General features: G+C 38.5%; 1 protein-coding gene across 2 annotated transcripts in view; it reads left to right on the forward strand.

Moving 5' to 3' along the window:
• SSBP4 (single stranded DNA binding protein 4) overlaps positions 1-18,129 on the forward strand; it is a 584,851-nt gene that overhangs the window by 289,447 nt on the left and 277,275 nt on the right. Inside the window, exons 12-18 of one of the 2 annotated variants that reach the window (XR_012717245.1) lie at positions 1,727-1,762; positions 2,058-2,112; positions 6,705-6,775; positions 7,814-7,892; positions 8,782-8,810; positions 9,929-10,030; positions 10,671-11,997. Coding sequence is in view for 1 of the 2 variants with exons in the window: in XM_075282260.1 (XP_075138361.1) it covers positions 1,727-1,762; positions 2,058-2,112; positions 6,705-6,775; positions 7,814-7,892; positions 8,782-8,810; positions 9,929-10,030; positions 10,671-10,700 (402 nt within the window). In the remaining variant the exon portion in view is untranslated. Of the gene's footprint in view, positions 1-1,726; positions 1,763-2,057; positions 2,113-6,704; positions 6,776-7,813; positions 7,893-8,781; positions 8,811-9,928; positions 10,031-10,670; positions 12,189-18,129 lie in introns of those variants that run through there. The other variant, XM_075282260.1, reaches the window with a different exon arrangement.

Below are 18,129 nucleotides of genomic sequence, written 5' to 3' on the forward strand. Positions count from 1 at the left end.
AGATCAGTATCATTACTAGTTTAGAAAATAATAGCGTGAATTAAATAATATATTTATCCACTTTGTGAAACATGTTACTAATAAAATATAAAAAGTTATGCAGTTTTGTATATTACAGTTATCTTTGTGCTGATTTTAAGTATTCTAGTCCATACACCATTCAGGTTTGAGAGCAGCAGTGGTGTAGTTATAGGGGGTGTAGATTTAGCAATCACTTCTGAGCTCTGCCCTGGAGCCTTAGGGGGCCCAAAAGCCTCTTCAGGCTAAAGCCCCATTTTGCAGAAGAGCAGCCTTTTTATTGCAGATTTCCCTTTGGATTTTTCAGCCAAAGCTTGGAGTGTGTTAAGCAACAGGGAGAAGTATAAGAGCTTTTATATTTCCCATTCTCTGTGTAGCCATTACTGGGTTTGGACTGAAAAATCACACCAAAATCTGTATCATAAAAAGAATGTGAAGCCGAAGGCCCAATTCACATCTTCATTCGGGTTTCCCTGCTGTTCGGATAAAAAGAGGTTAACTAAGGTAAACCCGTGGACCCCATAGACTATAATGGGGTCCATGTGGTTTCCACACAAAACATGCAGAGAGAAAAGTGCTGCTTGCAGAACTTTTCTCTCCGCATGTTTCATGCTGAAACCACATGGACCCCATTACAGGCTTTGGGGTCTGCGGGTTTCCCTGGTAACCGCTTTTTATGCGTATAGGTTTCCGTTAGGGGGGGTCCCCAAACAGAAAGCCAAATGCTGATGTGAATAGGGCCTTAGCCTTATAATATAAGAAATCTCCAGATTTACATAGGTGGGGGCCCCATTATAGATTTTACATTGTGGCTCAGAAGCTTAAAGGGGTATTCCCAAGTCGCATACTCACCAGTCTTCACCGCTGTAAAATCTTCTTTCTTCCTGGTTTCTTGCATCATTTGGTGGGCGGGGTTTCACAAGCAACCTGCCATTTAGCTCCGCCCCCAAATTCACGGGTAGCTCCGCCCACCCATATTGGACTATAAAGTCCAGGCAGCAGCAACTCCATTCTGTGTTACATACAGAGACTGCCTGTCTCTGCCATAATGAACACAATTGAATTAGCTAGCCTGATAACTGGGAGAACAGAAGAAATGCAAGCAGCTCCTCTCCCCTATCTGATAGCAGGAAGCTAGGTCACATGGTGTAGACACAGGAATAGCTAGAAACAAAGGCTCGCTCCCTGCACTTAGCCCCTCCTCCCTCCCCCCTGAGAGCAGCAGATACATCATTTGACTCATGAGCAGATAAGTCAGGGCTGTGGCCACAAAGAATTGAATAAAGTGATATAGTGGACAAACAAAGCAGTTTTGCTGAAGCAGTGTATTTAGGAAAAGTCTTACATCCACATTAACAAGCAGTATAGATAGGATCCTTGTGATGGGACAACCCCTTTAATGATAGTTCAGATCATATGTATTTTGGGACGTGTAAAATGTTTTTTTCCTAAAATTTAGAGATGCTGTAAGATTTGCTACCATTTCTGTTACATGCTCTTAGAGTACCAGCTATACATGTTAATTCTGTTGACAGACAGGAGATACAGTAACAACTTTGTTTATTGTTATTTCTATTGTCATATTGCTATTGTTTCAGAAACATTCCATTGATAACATGGCGCTCACACACTGGATTAGCTTAAATAACTATGGTTTTAGTTTACTTAATGTCTCACTATTTTTTGTACATTTTTTTTTCACATCTAGATAGCATATTCATCATCTTCGCCAGGAAACTATGTGGTGAGAGATTTTATTCACTTATTTTTTTGCCTGTTTGCTTTTTTTTTTTTGGGGGGGGGGGGTCTCTCTACTTGTAGCTAACAGAAAACTGGCCTTGTTGCCAATAGCAACCAATCAGAGCTTTTTATGTTGCTTTTACATATTAGCTCCATTATAAAAGCCTCATTGCTATCACTCCATCCTTACAGATTGTAAAGCTGGCATCATCTGAGAAAATGGTGAAAGCATTGTAGAATCATCTGTTTCATTCTTCTAAACATATACCAATAACTCTTCTATTTGTATGCTTATCTAGGGTCCTCCAGGTGGCGGAGGCCCACCTGGCACACCTATAATGCCCAGTCCTGGAGGTAATCATTTTTTTGATACATAGTCGTCTTATTTACTCATCTTCATACCTTCTCATGTAATTTCTATTAAAGGGGTATTCCAGGTATGTTACCCACTATACCAGTGATAGGACCCGAACTGATCACGAGAATTGACCACTCCTTTCTTTTCAATGGATCAGCTGGAGATGGTTGAAGTTGAGTGCTATCTCCAGTAGCTCCACAGAAATTAACAGGATAGTGGCAGGCATTTTTAACTACCGCCTACAGTTCTCATGACTGGGTGGGGTTCTCAGTGGTCAAAATCCCACCAATCAGCAAGTTACTCCCTATCCTGTGGATAGTGGCAACTTATTGTGGCTGAAACACAGATAACCCTTTATGGCTCTAGTTTGGGACATTGTGTTCAAATCATTAAGCTAGAGCCGTCATAGTTTAGGACCCAATCTGCATTCTATATGTTTTCGGGTATGAGTTTTCCATTGGGTAGTTCAGAAGTAAAACAGACATAGACTTCCCAAAAGAGAATGGAATGAGTCCAAGTTCTCCAGCATTTTTATGATTGTATTTCATTTACTACTATGTTGAGGATTATTTACAGCCTAAGAGTTTAGCACTTGACCAACAGTTATGTTTCTACAGGAACAATATGATAGGAACACAAGTATTAAAAGAGCAAATTGTTCAGGTATACAGAACCCAGAGATCTCTGCCAACAATGTTCTCCTGACAAGGCCTAATCCGGACAGTCAGACTCCAGACAATAATAAGATTTGTCCTCCCAGAGCATTTCCATGGTCTCATAGTTGATATTTTGGCCAGCAACTGAATTCTTCCATCTGCTTTTGGGATGTGTCTGAAGAAATTAGGTCACTAAGGACAGAGAACAGGAGCAGGAAGCAGAGGAGAGTCAGTGGTGGATAGTCACAAGACACATAACAGGAAGTATTGTCAGCAGATTTAGTAGTTTATTAGTACACATGCTGATCCTATATACGGAAGGTACACAAATTACACATGTATTGGAAGTATTAGTGATGCTAATCCCATTACATTATGCTACTGTTAGCTTATTCAATATACTGTCTATACATTGTAACAGTGAATATTCACATATAACAGAGTTGCTGCTAAAATTTCTTCCACTACTAATCTGTTCTAATCATCTGAATACGGTTGTTTTGGTGGCAAACAAATACATTTCTGGAAGTTTCATCCAGATTACTGTACCCTTAGATGAAAGGGTACTTTAATCTGAGGTCACGGTTTGTTTTATGGGCTACTGTGGATGCCATATTTGGTGGCTGCGGAAACCAGAATTTCAGTTCATAGATGGTAAAGTCTTCATTGTCTTCACTTATCTGATTTTTTTCTCCAGAGATGTCACAGTATACATGTCCAGTATATAATCCTACATTCTTGCAAAGTGCTACAGAAGCTTGGCCTTATGCATTTAGAGGAATAATGGCCAAGATGAGAGTACTTGACCTGTGTGACAAAATTAGCTTAATCTAATGACCAATTAACGATTTGTGGAAGCTGAAGCAGTGCTTAAAGGGATTTTCTAGGACTTCCATATTGATGACCTATCCTTATAATAACATTAGAACGGTGGTCCTACACCTGAAACCCCACAATTTAGTTGCTCAAAGTAACAGCCGCACTCAGGTGAGCACCATTTGCACTACACAGGCCAGATGTCACATTGGTTTGTTATACAGCCTGTTTGCAACTCAGTCCCATTTAAGTGAATGGGACTTAGCTGTGATGCTAAGCATCTTCCAAAGCCCATTTTGGGTGGGGTGGGGATGAGGAATAACAAAAATATTGAACTTTTGAGTACAAGGTTTGCCAAGGAGATTTGTAAGAGCCATGGATCTTAAATATGTTACTAGTTTTACAAGAAGCCAGGGTAGATGGGAACCATTGGCATTATAAGAGAAGTTTCTTCTTTTTGATGAGTCCTAGAAGTCTTTGGTTAAATGGTCTATGCGGACCGTTACAGCTATGAATATTGTCTTATGGCCAACAGTCTTATAAATCATATTATGAGTTTAGTGCAGGGGTTTATTTCATCCAGCTAAGCATTTGTTGGGGACCAATTGTCTTTTATTGTTTCCCAGAATAAGGCTAAAAGAATCATACCATCTTTCCATGTCATGAGATGGAGTGATGAGGGTTTTGGCTTCTGATAGCTGTTGAGTAGTTAGGCTCTTCCAGGAATTGGCCTGCCCAGATGAATGTATTTATCTCCTTAAGATATAGTTATGAACTAGCATGATATTGATAGTAGTATTACCATTTTATATCTGGCTATTCTGCCTGCCCATGATATGGGTATTTTTGTGACGTTTTGCAGTTTTTTTGGCTATTGATCTAAGTATATATATCAGGGCTTGGTGAGGCGAGTAGTATTCCTAAATATTAAAGGGTTTTTTTCATTCCATTGGTAAGGGTAAATGCTAGTAACATTGGTTTACCCATATTAGTAAGTATTTGAAGCTTAATTAACTTTATAATAGGAAAGCTCTCCAAATTTGGACAGCATGAAGAGATAGGCCCATAACTTTTATATCTTTTTCTGACATACCTATACGTGGCCTTTATTGTTCCAGGACAAATTGTATTTCACAATGGCATCATTTCCTATTCTTAGGTTACCTGCATTCTGCAAGCCAGTACAGTCACAGTAATACCAAATGTATTTAGTTTTTGTTATATTTTGTTATGTTATATATATATATATATATATATATATATATATATATATATATATTAAAAAAAAAAGTCAAACTAAAATTAAAAAAAAAAAAAAAAAGGAATACAATGAATTGGAAATCTCGTGTAACCACAGCCATGGTTATAATAATATAACCATTCACAGCAGAACATAGATCACAAACCAGTATCAAAAGTTGATAGTGAGCCTATGATCACTAGTAGCAAAACACAGCTAAAATTACTAAGGAAAATAACATTTTTAATGTTCTCCCCCCCCCCCCCCATATAAGGGATCGTTTACACTACCACTGGTGACCATCGGTTTCCATTGCTATTGGCCGTTACCAGACTTTAGCAACGGACACTAGCGGAATCGTCACAAATCCATTAAAATTTCCATTAGTTTCAATGGTTACTTTATCTCGTGAGCATTAGTGTCCGTTTTACACAAAATCCGTCACATGCTCGTTATTTTTTTTGTCTGGTCAAAAAAATCTTACATGCAGAACTTTTGTGTTCGTGATAAAAAAAATGGTTTTATGAGGGACGTCAAACATCTGGGTTTTTTTTTGTTTTTTTTATTAAATGGATCAGTTAAAAAACAGACACATTAACATCAGTTACTGTCCATTAATGTCTGTTATGATAGATGTCCGTTTGTGTTTTTTTTTTTAAACGGACACTATCATAACGGACATCCAACGGTAATATGAACCTACCCTAAGGCTATGGGAAAAGCAGAGTGTTACACTAAGTAAAATTGATAATGTACCCTGTTAAAAATCAATAGGAAGTATATTGAAGAACCCAACAGTGAGTATTCAGCCATTGGTAGGGCTCTACAGTTCCACAGCACTGGCAAGTCTGGGAGTCTTTAAAAATTCCTGTTGCGAAGGAAGCCATTTTGGCATCAATTTTTTTGTATCCTTAAAATTGATTAATTAAACTGATAACCAAAACATAATGTGAATGAGCCCTAAGATGGATAAAGTAGGCTTTTTATTAGTGATAAATCTGTAAGTACAATCCAATGGTGTAACGGTTCAGTCTATAAGTGCGAATTCTGTCAGACACAGATACAACAGAACAATAGATACAAACAATATAGTGAACACAGCAATCCTGGGAGATCACAAGATAAGAGCACAAAGATATGTTTGTGACAGCTCATATAGAGAAAAAAGTATGGTAGACATGAATAACATGTAACTTGTCTGCCAATGTAAAATAGTCCATGTCAATAGAGAGAAACCAGTACAAGCAATGGCCAAGGGACTGTATTTCACATAGTTGTGAAAAGAAGAACATATATACGTTAGTGCGATATATACTGATGTGGTGTGTATATATAAATGGTTACATTGAAATGTATGTGACACTACACAAATAATAGTCAATGCACATTTAGCTGGGTCAAATAAAGTTCTGCTGAACAAACTATCAGATTTCTCATGCATATGTTTAGCTTTAGAACATGAACAGCCCTGAAACAGATCTAGACAGAAGAAAGGCTGTATCTTCAAGGGTAGTAATAATACATGGAGCAAATACGGAGGCTACAGCACAAAACTAACTGTTCAATGAGATGTACAGTAGCCATGGGCAAGCCAATAACTCAAGGACTAATGCTTTCAGAAGTATCACAAGGACCTAATTTATGGCATCAGTTCACATTAGAAATATGAACATCTGTTATATACCTTGCTTTCTTGTCCCTTTACTCTGAGTTGGGGGGGGGGGGTTCTTATGTGTAAATGAATTATTTATTTCTCACCATTATCAAGATCTCTGTTTTCAGTGAAAAGCCTATTAGAAAGTTGTATATAACTGGACTTTGGATACTATGTCATTTATGTTTTCTTATATATATTCTGTTGTGGGTTTTTTTGCAGACTCTACTAACTCCAGTGAGAACATGTACACAATGATGAACCCAATAGGACCCGGAGGAAGCAGGCCAAATGTAAGTAAGGGTGACAGAACCAGGAATGATATATGGTATTAGATTCATGTAAGAATATTGTATGATTATAAGCCACACAAGTTAACCTGGCTGTGTGAATGGGATGGATGAGGGCAGACAAAGTAAATATACTTCTATTATCACCTACACAAAGCATAGTTATATAGGGTGCAAAGGTAGACCATCCAGCCCCAGTCACTGGGAGAGTGTATAAAGACTATTCTGCTATATAAGAATAGTGTTCTAAATGGCACATGCTAGATGTGATCAGGAACTTCCACTTATCCTTTTGCTGTCAGAAGTGTTAGATTCCATTTATATAAGTAATGAATGCAGAATCTGCCAAAGGGCGCCCACAGACACATACCTCCATTAGTTTTTATTCCGTTTGGATTTTATTTGACAACAGCTCGGGGTCACCATGCTGACCACAGACATTAAAAGTCACCTATCCTGTGACTTATGTGTAAAACTGAATCTAGTAGTTGATCTATAATCTGTATGCAGTTGTTCCCTCTAGCAGTGGCTGAGGGTCATTGGTATTTAACTATAAAGCAGACAGGGGGGAATTTGGAAGCCCATAAAATAAGATAAATTGCTGATCTGTGGGATTCTGACCACTGAGACCCCTCTGAACTTGAAAATGATGCAAAATGATTTGGCTGTTTCAGGTGCCACGACTGAAATGAATGGAGTCTCGTATTCTGCGTCCACGGCTGTATACTGAACAGGGGTAAAACACCCTGCTCTCGGGTCTCAACTCACAGATCAACATTTTATCCCATATCCTATGGCTAAGGGATAAAGAATTTTGCTAGCATAATCCCTACAAACATTTGTGGCATATCTATAGGACATGCCACAGGGACTCCCAAAAGATCTGTAAATGTCTACACCCTCATCTCCTGACTGTTGTTCCTGCCTCTTCCAGGACACTTCACTTACACTATAATGGGCAGAGCTGGTTCCTACATGAAGCAGTGTTTTGTAGAATATTTTGCTATATTTGTGACCTGTGTGTTTTTTTTCTCCTTATAGTTCCCAATGGGTCCTGGTCCCGATGGCCCAATGGGAGGAATGGGTGCAATGGAACCTCATCATATGAATGGATCATTAGGTAGATTCCTTAATTAAATGTTTTTATATTTATTTATCTCTATATCTAACCATCAGAATCAATGACCAAGACACTAGTGAATATGTAATGTTTTTAACTTTTTTACCAGAATAATGTATAACAATCAAAACCAAAGAGAAAAAAACAGTATTAATAAAATATGGTTACATAAAATGTTACCTGCATAAAGCAAAATAAACGTAATCTGTATCTGTTACTAAGGTGGGAAAAGATCACAGCACAAAATCTAATATAGATTCTTTTTTGCGAGCGTTACTTCCCGGTCCTCTTAAAACAGTCATAAGGAGGACAACATTGCAAGCAGGAAAGAGTTATAGTAATGGTGTTATTTCGAACCCCAAGAGAAAATAAAATGTCATGAAATAATACAACATCCACATGGAAGAACAGTATATGCTTGTGGTCTGTGCAGTTTGCAGGAAGCTGTATACTGTGTTACTATAGTGACATCTAGTGGCAATGAGACTAACTGCAGACCATGTATAAACCTAGATTCAAATGGATCATTTTGAGCAATTTTTTTTTCCATATAAATGTCTCTTATGAGTTGCACTCAAACATTTGTTTGTGTTATGTTGATAATTTAAGATTTTTTTCAAAAATTATATTAATGAAATCTTGTAATATTTCAGATTAAAATTTTTAAAAAAAGTATAAACGCTTGTGTGTCTTCAAAATACAGTAATACTTCTATTCAATTACAATGTAAGGCTAAAGTGTGCAATGTAATGAAGATATATTACTAGATTTTATATTTACTTTAGTGAATAATAAAGTTTTACTGACCTTGATCCCTTGCTAAATAATCATCATTTCACTCTTTTGCCTAGATTTGGTAATTCATTGTCTTGACTTTTGCTCCTTACAGGCTCTGGAGATATGGATGTGTTGCCAAAGGTACTGTATTCACATATAATAGCTTAATAGATTAATAGCTGTGTATCTAGGCAATGCAAAAAGATCACCTTCTATGGTGGCAACCAAAGCCAAAAACATTGCGCTATTTTTGTTTTGTTTTTAACCCTAATTACATTTATTTTATGTTGGTTTGTATTTGCATACATAGGGGGTGTGTACCGAATCTGTCTTAATCGGTGCCAATATTTTAAAGCCATAAGTTATTATATAAGGCTTTTCCAGATCTGAAATACGGAAGATTTATTGTTAAGATAGTTAGTCAATCAATATTATATATATGGGTGTCCTCACTTTCCCACCCCACCAATCAGCTCCTCGAAGCACTTCATCTGATTCACAGGACAGTGACATCACATTCATTGGGAACATGGCCTTTTTACAGCTAGTCCCATTCATGTGAATGGGTCTGAGCTGCAATACCAAGAGCAATGGCTATACAATGTACAGAACTGTGCATGGTAAGCAGGGAAGTATCCATTGCTTCTTCAGACAGCTCATTGAATGGGGTGCTGGGTGTCGGATCTGATATTGGTGACCTATGCTAGCAGTAGATCAATAGCTAAGTCTCAGAAACTCCTCCTGAGAAGACTAAGACACAGTACACTCTGTGGCTATAAACTCCCCAGATGTATATCCAGTACTGCATAGTCTTGTGAGGAACATTGTAATGGTAACAAAACTTGACATTTTTAATGGAATTATCATAGGAATAGGTTAGCTACAGAGAGGGCTGGCGTTAGAGGAAGGCAGACTGGGCAATTACCCAGGGCCACCGCACCCAACAGTCCCCATTCTTTTCCTACTATCAGGAATAATGTTTGGATATAAGCTCTGTTAATGGCTGCTTGTAAATAATTACATACATATGAAATTAACTCCTTTAAAGACCTTATGACACCCCTGTAAGTACCAGTGAATGTGACTCTGCAATAGATACAATATTTCTGAATTTGGGGCGCCGCTTCTAATTTTGCCCAGGCCCTGGTTACAGGCTGTTCGGGATGAGGAAGATGCCATTTTTGATATATTGCCATGCTTGAGATATGATCATGTACTATTCAGTTCTGAATACATTTTGTGTATCCATGTTTTTACAGAATTCTCCAAATAACATGGCAGGGATGAATAATCCTCCAGGAACGCCTCGTGATGATGGAGAGATGGCCGGGAATTTCTTAAACCCCTTCCAAAGTGAAAGTGTAAGTGTTCTATGTTTCACAAGGTGCCTCACAAACTTCCACAATAGGTGTGAGGCCCCACATTGCAGAAATGCAGCTTTTTCTGTTTCAGATTCTGGCTCAAAATCTGCATAAAAAAACAGCTTTTCAACAAAGTGGGGCCTCAGCCTTAAAGAGACTTTATATTCTTTAATAGGCACTGCTTTATTGATTCAGACACAGTTGGAATTTCTTTCTAGCCCCTGCCATTCCTGAGCAATATTTTCTGTTAATTTCCACACCTAATATTATATATCTAATTAGGCTATTTACTGTCAAGTGGGTGGTCCCAGGCTGTCTGCTGCGGTACAGGACTACACGTCTGACAGTACAGAGCCTAAAGAAACACTGCATGAAACTCAAGGCTTTTAAAGCAATAAGGCAGAAAGAGCTGTACTCTTTATTAATGTACATTTCTACAGAAACTTTCTGGTGCTTATATATGTTTCTTCAAATCCATGGCATGCTCATTTTGTATTTTGCCAACAATGCATTACACCCTTTGCAACATACTATTCACTTGAAAAGGGGACGAGCTACAATACCAGACACAACTCTGTTAAATATTGCTGCCAATCTGTATTCCTCTGCTATATGTGACATTGTTTTCTTCTTTGCACAGTACTCTCCCAGCATGACCATGAGTGTGTGATATCCTCATATACACCAGTACATTGAGCCTCTCAAGCGGAGAACTGTCAGTGTCCTAGCAGTGAGGATTACAAATTAATACATTGTATATTTAAAAGCAGGAAAGTTCCCACCCTACAGGCTCCTCTACAGACACTAAAAATCCTTACAGAGCAAATGGACTGCATCTCTGCAATGACTTGACCTATTGAATAGTGGTGTGGAAGAAGGACATTTCAGCCACAACTTTGTGAAGTTCGTTCTTATTCTTCTGCCAAATTCCAACTTGCAAAGGCAAGAGATCTTTCCACAACTTTGAAACACAACTCACAAGACTGTGTTCAACATTCAGCTAAGAAATTGGATTATTCCTCAACTCCTATAACCGAAACCCATCAAGAAATATAGCTCGGCTTCAAAGGAGGAGTATTGGGAGGCTTCATTGCTACCATGAAACGTGGGATTCTTTTGTGCCAGGAAAAAAAAAATCTTTGGACATTGAAGAGTTTAAAACCTATATCTGTGCAAGTTTCTGATTTTATTTATTATTACATTTCTTTTTACTTACTGGATCATATGGAGACCCAAACTCCTATTGTCTTACCTCCATTACAGTGTACATAATATTCAGCAGTCCACAAGGAAAGTCCCCTTCTGCAGAGTGTCATACAACAATATAGGCTCTACCGTCAACCTCCTACTGCCTGCGACAGAACAAAATGGAACCCGGATCACTGTTCATATTCTTCTTTTATTTGGAATGTTATCCCTGTGAACATATGGAATAGTCTGAAAATCTTCCTGTATTACTCTGTACAACCTGGGTCATATATAGATAAAGAAAAAATATACATAGTGGTATATAGAAAAAAAAACCATACGTTCTAGAAGCAGTTCTTTAAACCAATGGTAAACAGGCATATTATCTATTCTAGCATAACCTGAAAATGCAGCATCTCATCGGCCAGATATCCTAATGGCAGGTGTCTATGTATCCCACTGCACCCTTACTGCATACCACTGACCTCCATAGTAATGAAATAATATATATGACTTCATACTAAAGAAGTTCATTAATGTATATGGTAGTTCAACTAAAATATTATTGAAGGCTATGCCTACATTTACAACCAGGGTAAAGGGAGTAACATATGACTGCCGGATCAGACTACACACAGGATTTCTGTTGTTATAACCATAGAGATACATAAGTCTGCATAGGAGCTGTATACATAAAGCGATAAATGAATAAAGTCTTTTATGCTTTGGAGAAATCATAGGATTGGTTGCAGAGGTATACACAGACTAGAGGTGAAACAGTACTGCAATAATCCTGCTATCTCAGCCCATCGTAATTGAAAACACATCCAATAGAAATGCACAAATGGATTTTATAACAATTTCCACCTAATTGATGTAAATCCTGAAACCCAAGATATTAGTTCTTATATGAATAAATATGCTAGATCAAGAGCTAAAGATCAGGAGACCATGCTGTCCTTCTTTCTATATATATATATATATATATATATATATATATATCTATATATATATATATATATCTGAAGCAATATTCTTTAAACCAGTACGCAATAGTAGACATTATATCTCTTACTATATCCCGGATGAATTATCACATGGAACATAATACTGGGAGTAAGTTCTCAATTGACTTTTATTGCTGGTAAATTTCTTTCACTGTAAATGTCCAGGTAGTTTAAAGTCAGTTTAGGAAAACCTGTTGCCATGATGCACTGGAGGATGTTATGTGAGGTTCCTGTAATAGCCATGTATGTGTCTTCCAAGCAGTAAGGTCTGTCTGTCTTCATTTGTTAACATCTTCAAGGGGTTGTCCAACTCAGCTGAGCCATCTGTAAACATAAGAAGCTCAATTCTCCCAGGGTATAGGATGTTTTTATACAGATCCACTGGTGGACGTAACAATTTGTGCAAGTGGACAACTGTAGCCAGAAACAGGCCTAGGCTATAATCTCTTCACAAATGGCATATGACTGCAGTGACATGCCAGATGTGATGAGGTGACCTGGGACCTGTATACAGGTGAACGGAGCTGCCACTGCTGGAATAGGACGGACTGGTTTGTTATGTTTGGGGCCCCTCAGCCGCAGTATTAAACAATAGAGTCATGAGTTGGACAAGGCAGCACGGTGGCTCAGTGGTTAGTACTGCAGCCTTGCAGCCCTGGGTTCGAATCTTGCCAAGTACAACATCTGCAAGGAGTTTGTATTTTCTCCCCGTGTTTGTGTGGGTTTCCTCCCATACTCCAAAGACCTACTGATAGGGAAAAAAAATCACGAGTTGGACAACCTCTTTAATAAGTCTCCTACCTTTTATACAGTACTGTTGCTTGAAACCATTGTTAAGTAGACATGTCATCCATCTATAATGTGAAGTTTGGATCAGTGAAATGAGTAAGAACTTAAAGACTTGTATCTTTTAGAGCCTGTCCTAATATGACACTATAAAGAGGGCTCTCAGCAGTGTGGACGTAGATCTGAACATTATGATATGGCCATTGTATCTTGTTATCTTAATCGCTTATTATTTGTACTCTTTCTCTACAAACAAAGCATAGAGTAAGAAAATAAAGAGAGAGTCACCTGGTCAGAACCAGATAATAGCAAGGAAAAACTAGGCAATTGCCCAAGTGCCTCCACCATGTAGGGGCCTGTGGTGGGGTTCCACCTTACCTGCCCTAAAAACTACTGAAAAAAAATAAAATGTTCACTCTCTGTCTGTTAGGGACAAGTTGCCATCTTAGTCTACACATTGGGATTGAGTATAACAGGTCAGTGTAAAATGGCGCTACAATTATGACACAAGTTATTCCTATATACATAAATATCATTTTTTTTCCTTTCTTCCAATAAACAGGAAGATGTTCCCACCAGTAAATGGGAGGGGGCAGCACAGAATATTTAACCCAGAGGCATTTACCAACATTGACTCAGGCCTAATAAAGTCTTAGGCTTCACTCGCACGACTGTACTTTTTATCCGTAATTGCGGGTCACAGTATGGCTCTATTCATTTCTATACACATAGCTGTAGTTTTTGTGGCTGTCAGTCCGAGCCGTAGTGAGGAGCTGCAAATTATGAAGCAGTTCCTATACTAGTCTGTATTTGCGGCTCAGTCCATGCAATTTCAAAATATGAGGTCAGTGAAAATCACAGATAACATAGATACTAATCCGTGCGTCCTTTGTGTCATTTTTACTGACACTGCACACGCTTGTAGGCTTCCATAGAAAGTTTACATTGTAAATGTTTTGGGGTAGGTGTTTACGTCATTTCCACTAGATGGCGCTAGAGTCTTCTGTAAGATATAGATCTCCAGCACAGCCAAACCTCATTCACTCTTAGGTTTTTGGGTTTTTTAAAGATTTCCTTTAGCATTTTAAGTGAGTATTTGAGATCCACCTTTGGTCCGGAGACCTTTCTGATATGCCAGACCAGCAGAGCATGCTCGGAGCAGATGTTCACCCATAAGATCCACATGAGGCCTCTATGCTGATAAAGCTACAAATGAACATTGGGATATATGCATGAGTATATACACTACATATCTCAAACACACTTTTATACAGGAATCTCCATTCTGACTCTTAAATATGTGGGGACTCTTTGGTCTGCAATACTACTGTGAAATATTAAACCAAGCTTATTAACCCCTTCAAGGCTACAGAACAGACAGAGGCGGCGTAGAAGCCGAGGATATGAAGTAACTGTAAATATACTTCACATGGGAGCTTTTTACTTCCTCCCTTCTTTGGAGCCTGCAGGGGTTAGGGATGTTGTAAGGGGAAATATGAACTGTCTCTTACACGACAGAGTAAACATTTTAACTTTCTTATGAAGGATTTTTTTTTTTTTTTTATCTAAACATAAAGGACCTCATTGCAAAAGATGTCTGTGCTCTTTTTGTTGTTCTATTGGATTTTTTTCTATTGTATCCCAAAGCAACTTTGTACAGAATTATGCTATTGACCCACACCCTTCCTATTCTTAATTTTTATACTTTTATTTTTCCTCCTGCAATGTCTGCGTTATTCTAGTGTGATGTAAAATACTGTAACATTAGGACAGGATTTAAAAGACAAAAAAATAAAACTGTACTGCTATTTGTTCTTTATATGATATGACAGTATTTGGGATATAAAGCATTCTCTCAAAGAGCTTGCTTTGTATTTTGCTCGTAGGGTTAGAATTCAGTCCTAGATTTTAGTTGTCCAGTGTAGGGTGTATATATATATATATATATATATATATATATATATATATATATATATATATATATCATGTCATTTGTATGTTCTTTATATTGTAAAAATTCTTTAGACTGAAAGTTGCTTATCATAAAAAAAGAAAAAAAAAAAACAAAACTGCATCAATAAATGTAATTTGAATTTTTTCATATATTTTTGTCAGTCTCTTTGTTTTAATGCATGTTATTGTTCTGATTGGTGGGGAATCTGACCCCAAAGACCCTTACACATATCCTGTAACTAAACTTTAAAGGGGTTGTCCAGATCTTAGTATTTTATGGCTTATCCTTAGTACTGCAGTATGTTTTATATGATTATATCTTAGTGAGCAGTGCATACGGTATATTTTCCTGCCGAAATTCATCTGAACTGCACCATATTTTATGCTATCATATCTTACTAAGGCCTGGTTCACATCTGAGTTTGGTATTCTGTTCAGAGAGTCCGCTTGGGGACCCCCCGAATAGGATACCGAGCACATTAAAAAGCTGTTAACTAAGAAACCACATGGACCCCATAGACTATAATGGGGTCTGTGTGTTATCCGTGCGGTGTGTCCGCACGAATCATGTGGAGAGACAAGTATTGCTAGCCCCATTATAGTCTATGGGGTCCGTGTGGTTTCTTAGCCAACCGCTTTTTAATGTGTTTGGTATCCTATTCGAGGTGGTCTTCAAGCAGACTCCTTGAATGGAATACTGAATGCAGATGTGAACCGGGCCTAACAATGAGCAATATACATATGTAATTTTTATTTATTAGCGTGTATCCTCAGCTGTGACCAAACATATATATATATATATATATATATATATATATATATATATATATATATATACATACACACACATTTTAGCTCCCCCCAATATACTTTATGGAAAGGAATTGTATACTAAAATCTAAAATGTATTTTATTTCATAATTCTATATCCTTTAGTAAAGGTTACTTTTTAAATTTAATGTATATTTCTAAAGACCTATCTCCATTACCTTATACTTAGGAATTAGATGGGATATACACTCACCGGCCACTTTATTAGGTACACCTGTCCAACTGCTCGTTAACACTTAATTTCTAATCAGCCAATCACATGGCGGCAACTCAGTGCATTTAGGCATGTAGACATGGTCAAGACAATCTCCTGCAGTTCAAACCGAGCATCAGTATGGGGAAGAAAGGTGATTTGAGTGCCTTTGAACGTGGCATGGTTGTTGGTGCCAGAAGGGCTGGTCTGAGTATTTCAGAAACTGCTGATCTACTGGGATTTTCACGCACAACCATCTCTAGGGTTTACAGAGAATGGTCCGAAAAAGAAAAAACATCCAGTGAGCGGCAGTTCTGTGGGCGGAAATGCGTTGTTGATGCCAGAGGTCAGAGGAGAATGGCCAGACTGGTTCGAGCTGATAGAAAGGCAACAGTGACTCAAATAGCCACCTGTTACAACCAAGGTGGCTACCAAGGTGGCAAGATGCCAGAAGAGCATCTCTGAACGCACAGTATGTTGAACTTTGAGGCAGATGGGCTACAGCAGCAGAAGACCACACCGGGTGCCACTCCTTTCAGCTAAGAACAGGAAACTGAGGCTACAATTTGCACAAGCTCATCGAAATTGGACAATTGAAGATTGGAAAAACGTTGGCTGGTCTGATGAGTCTCGATTTCTGCTGCGACATTCGGATGGTAGGGTCAGAATTTGGCGTCAACAACATGAAAGCATGGATCCATCCTGCCTTGTATCAACGGTTCAGGCTGGTGGTGGTGGTGTCATGGTGTGGGGAATATTTTCTTGGCACTCTTTGGGCCCCTTGGTACCAATTGAGCATCGTTGCAACGCCAAAGCCTACCTGAGTATTGTTGCTGACCATGTCCATCCCTTTATGACCACAATGCACCCAACATCTGATGGCTACTTTCAGCAGGATAATGCGCCATGTCATAAAGCTGGAATCATCTCAGACTGGTTTCTTGAACATGACAATGAGTTCACTGTACTCCAATGGCCTCCACAGTCACCAGATCTCAATCCAATAGAGCATCTTTGGGATGTGGTGGAACGGGAGATTCGCATCATGGATGTGCAGCCGACAAATCTGCGGCAACTGTGTGATGCCATCATGTCAATATGGACCAAAATCTCTGAGGAATGCTTCCAGCACCTTGTTGAATCTATGCCACGAAGAATTGAGGCAGTTCTGAAGGCAAAAGGGGGTCCATCCCGTTACTAGCATGGTGTACCTAATAAAGTGGCCGGTGAGTGTATGTAATAGTTCTGAAGCCCTAATTTAGATCATACAGAGAATCCTTAGGACAGACCATAATATCTGATGGCTACGTTGGCACTGCAGCTCAGCTCCCATTCATTTCAGTGGGAGCTAAGTACCAGGCCTGCCCCTTGAAGTCTGTGGAGAGGGAAGGTGGAGGGTTTGTTGAAGCAGAGAGACAATGTTTGTAATGGTTGGATCTGTGTAAAAATGTTGTGACTTTTTGATTTCCACACAACTCCACTTCTCAAGAGTGAGAGGTAAAGTGGGCGAGGTTCGCCTATCTAGCGGTCTGTATTCCAGGTTTATCAGCTTGGATTTTTTAAAAACTCACTCCATTTTTTACACTGCCCACTGACTGGACTAACATTTCAGGACAGACTTGTCATACTAATGAATGCATCTAATTGATCAAACATCACATGATTTTTTATAAATTTGGCACAAATTACAACAAGGCAAACTTCTGCAAAACTGATTTGAAGATTACTTTAAGGGTAAATTTCGCCCATTGAGACCTATGTTTACTATCCAGCAATAACTTTATGTCACAATAATTCAATTGGATCTGACAGTTCTGTTGTGATATAAAACTCATTAGATTCTGCAGCAGTATTTCCTCTCACTGCTACAAGCAGTTTATCCTCCACTCTCACCTCTCCATAGACACAGATATGTGTATCCAATAGCGTATTCTAAGGTATCTGTGGGGGAGCTGCAGATCCGAGAAGTGGACCATTAGAACTCCATCCAATACTACCAGGATTTGTTCAATACTTTGGGTGTGTCATTTCGGAAAGACGTGAGATTCTCCATGAGTATAAGTTCATTCACCTTCAAACTCTAGAACAAAAGAGTGGTTTTACTCTTTTCTAGAACTATGGATTACAGGCACAAGCCAGCA

Source organism: Leptodactylus fuscus, chromosome 1, assembly GCF_031893055.1.
Source record: "Leptodactylus fuscus isolate aLepFus1 chromosome 1, aLepFus1.hap2, whole genome shotgun sequence".
Classification (NCBI taxonomy): Eukaryota; Metazoa; Chordata; class Amphibia; order Anura; family Leptodactylidae; genus Leptodactylus; species Leptodactylus fuscus.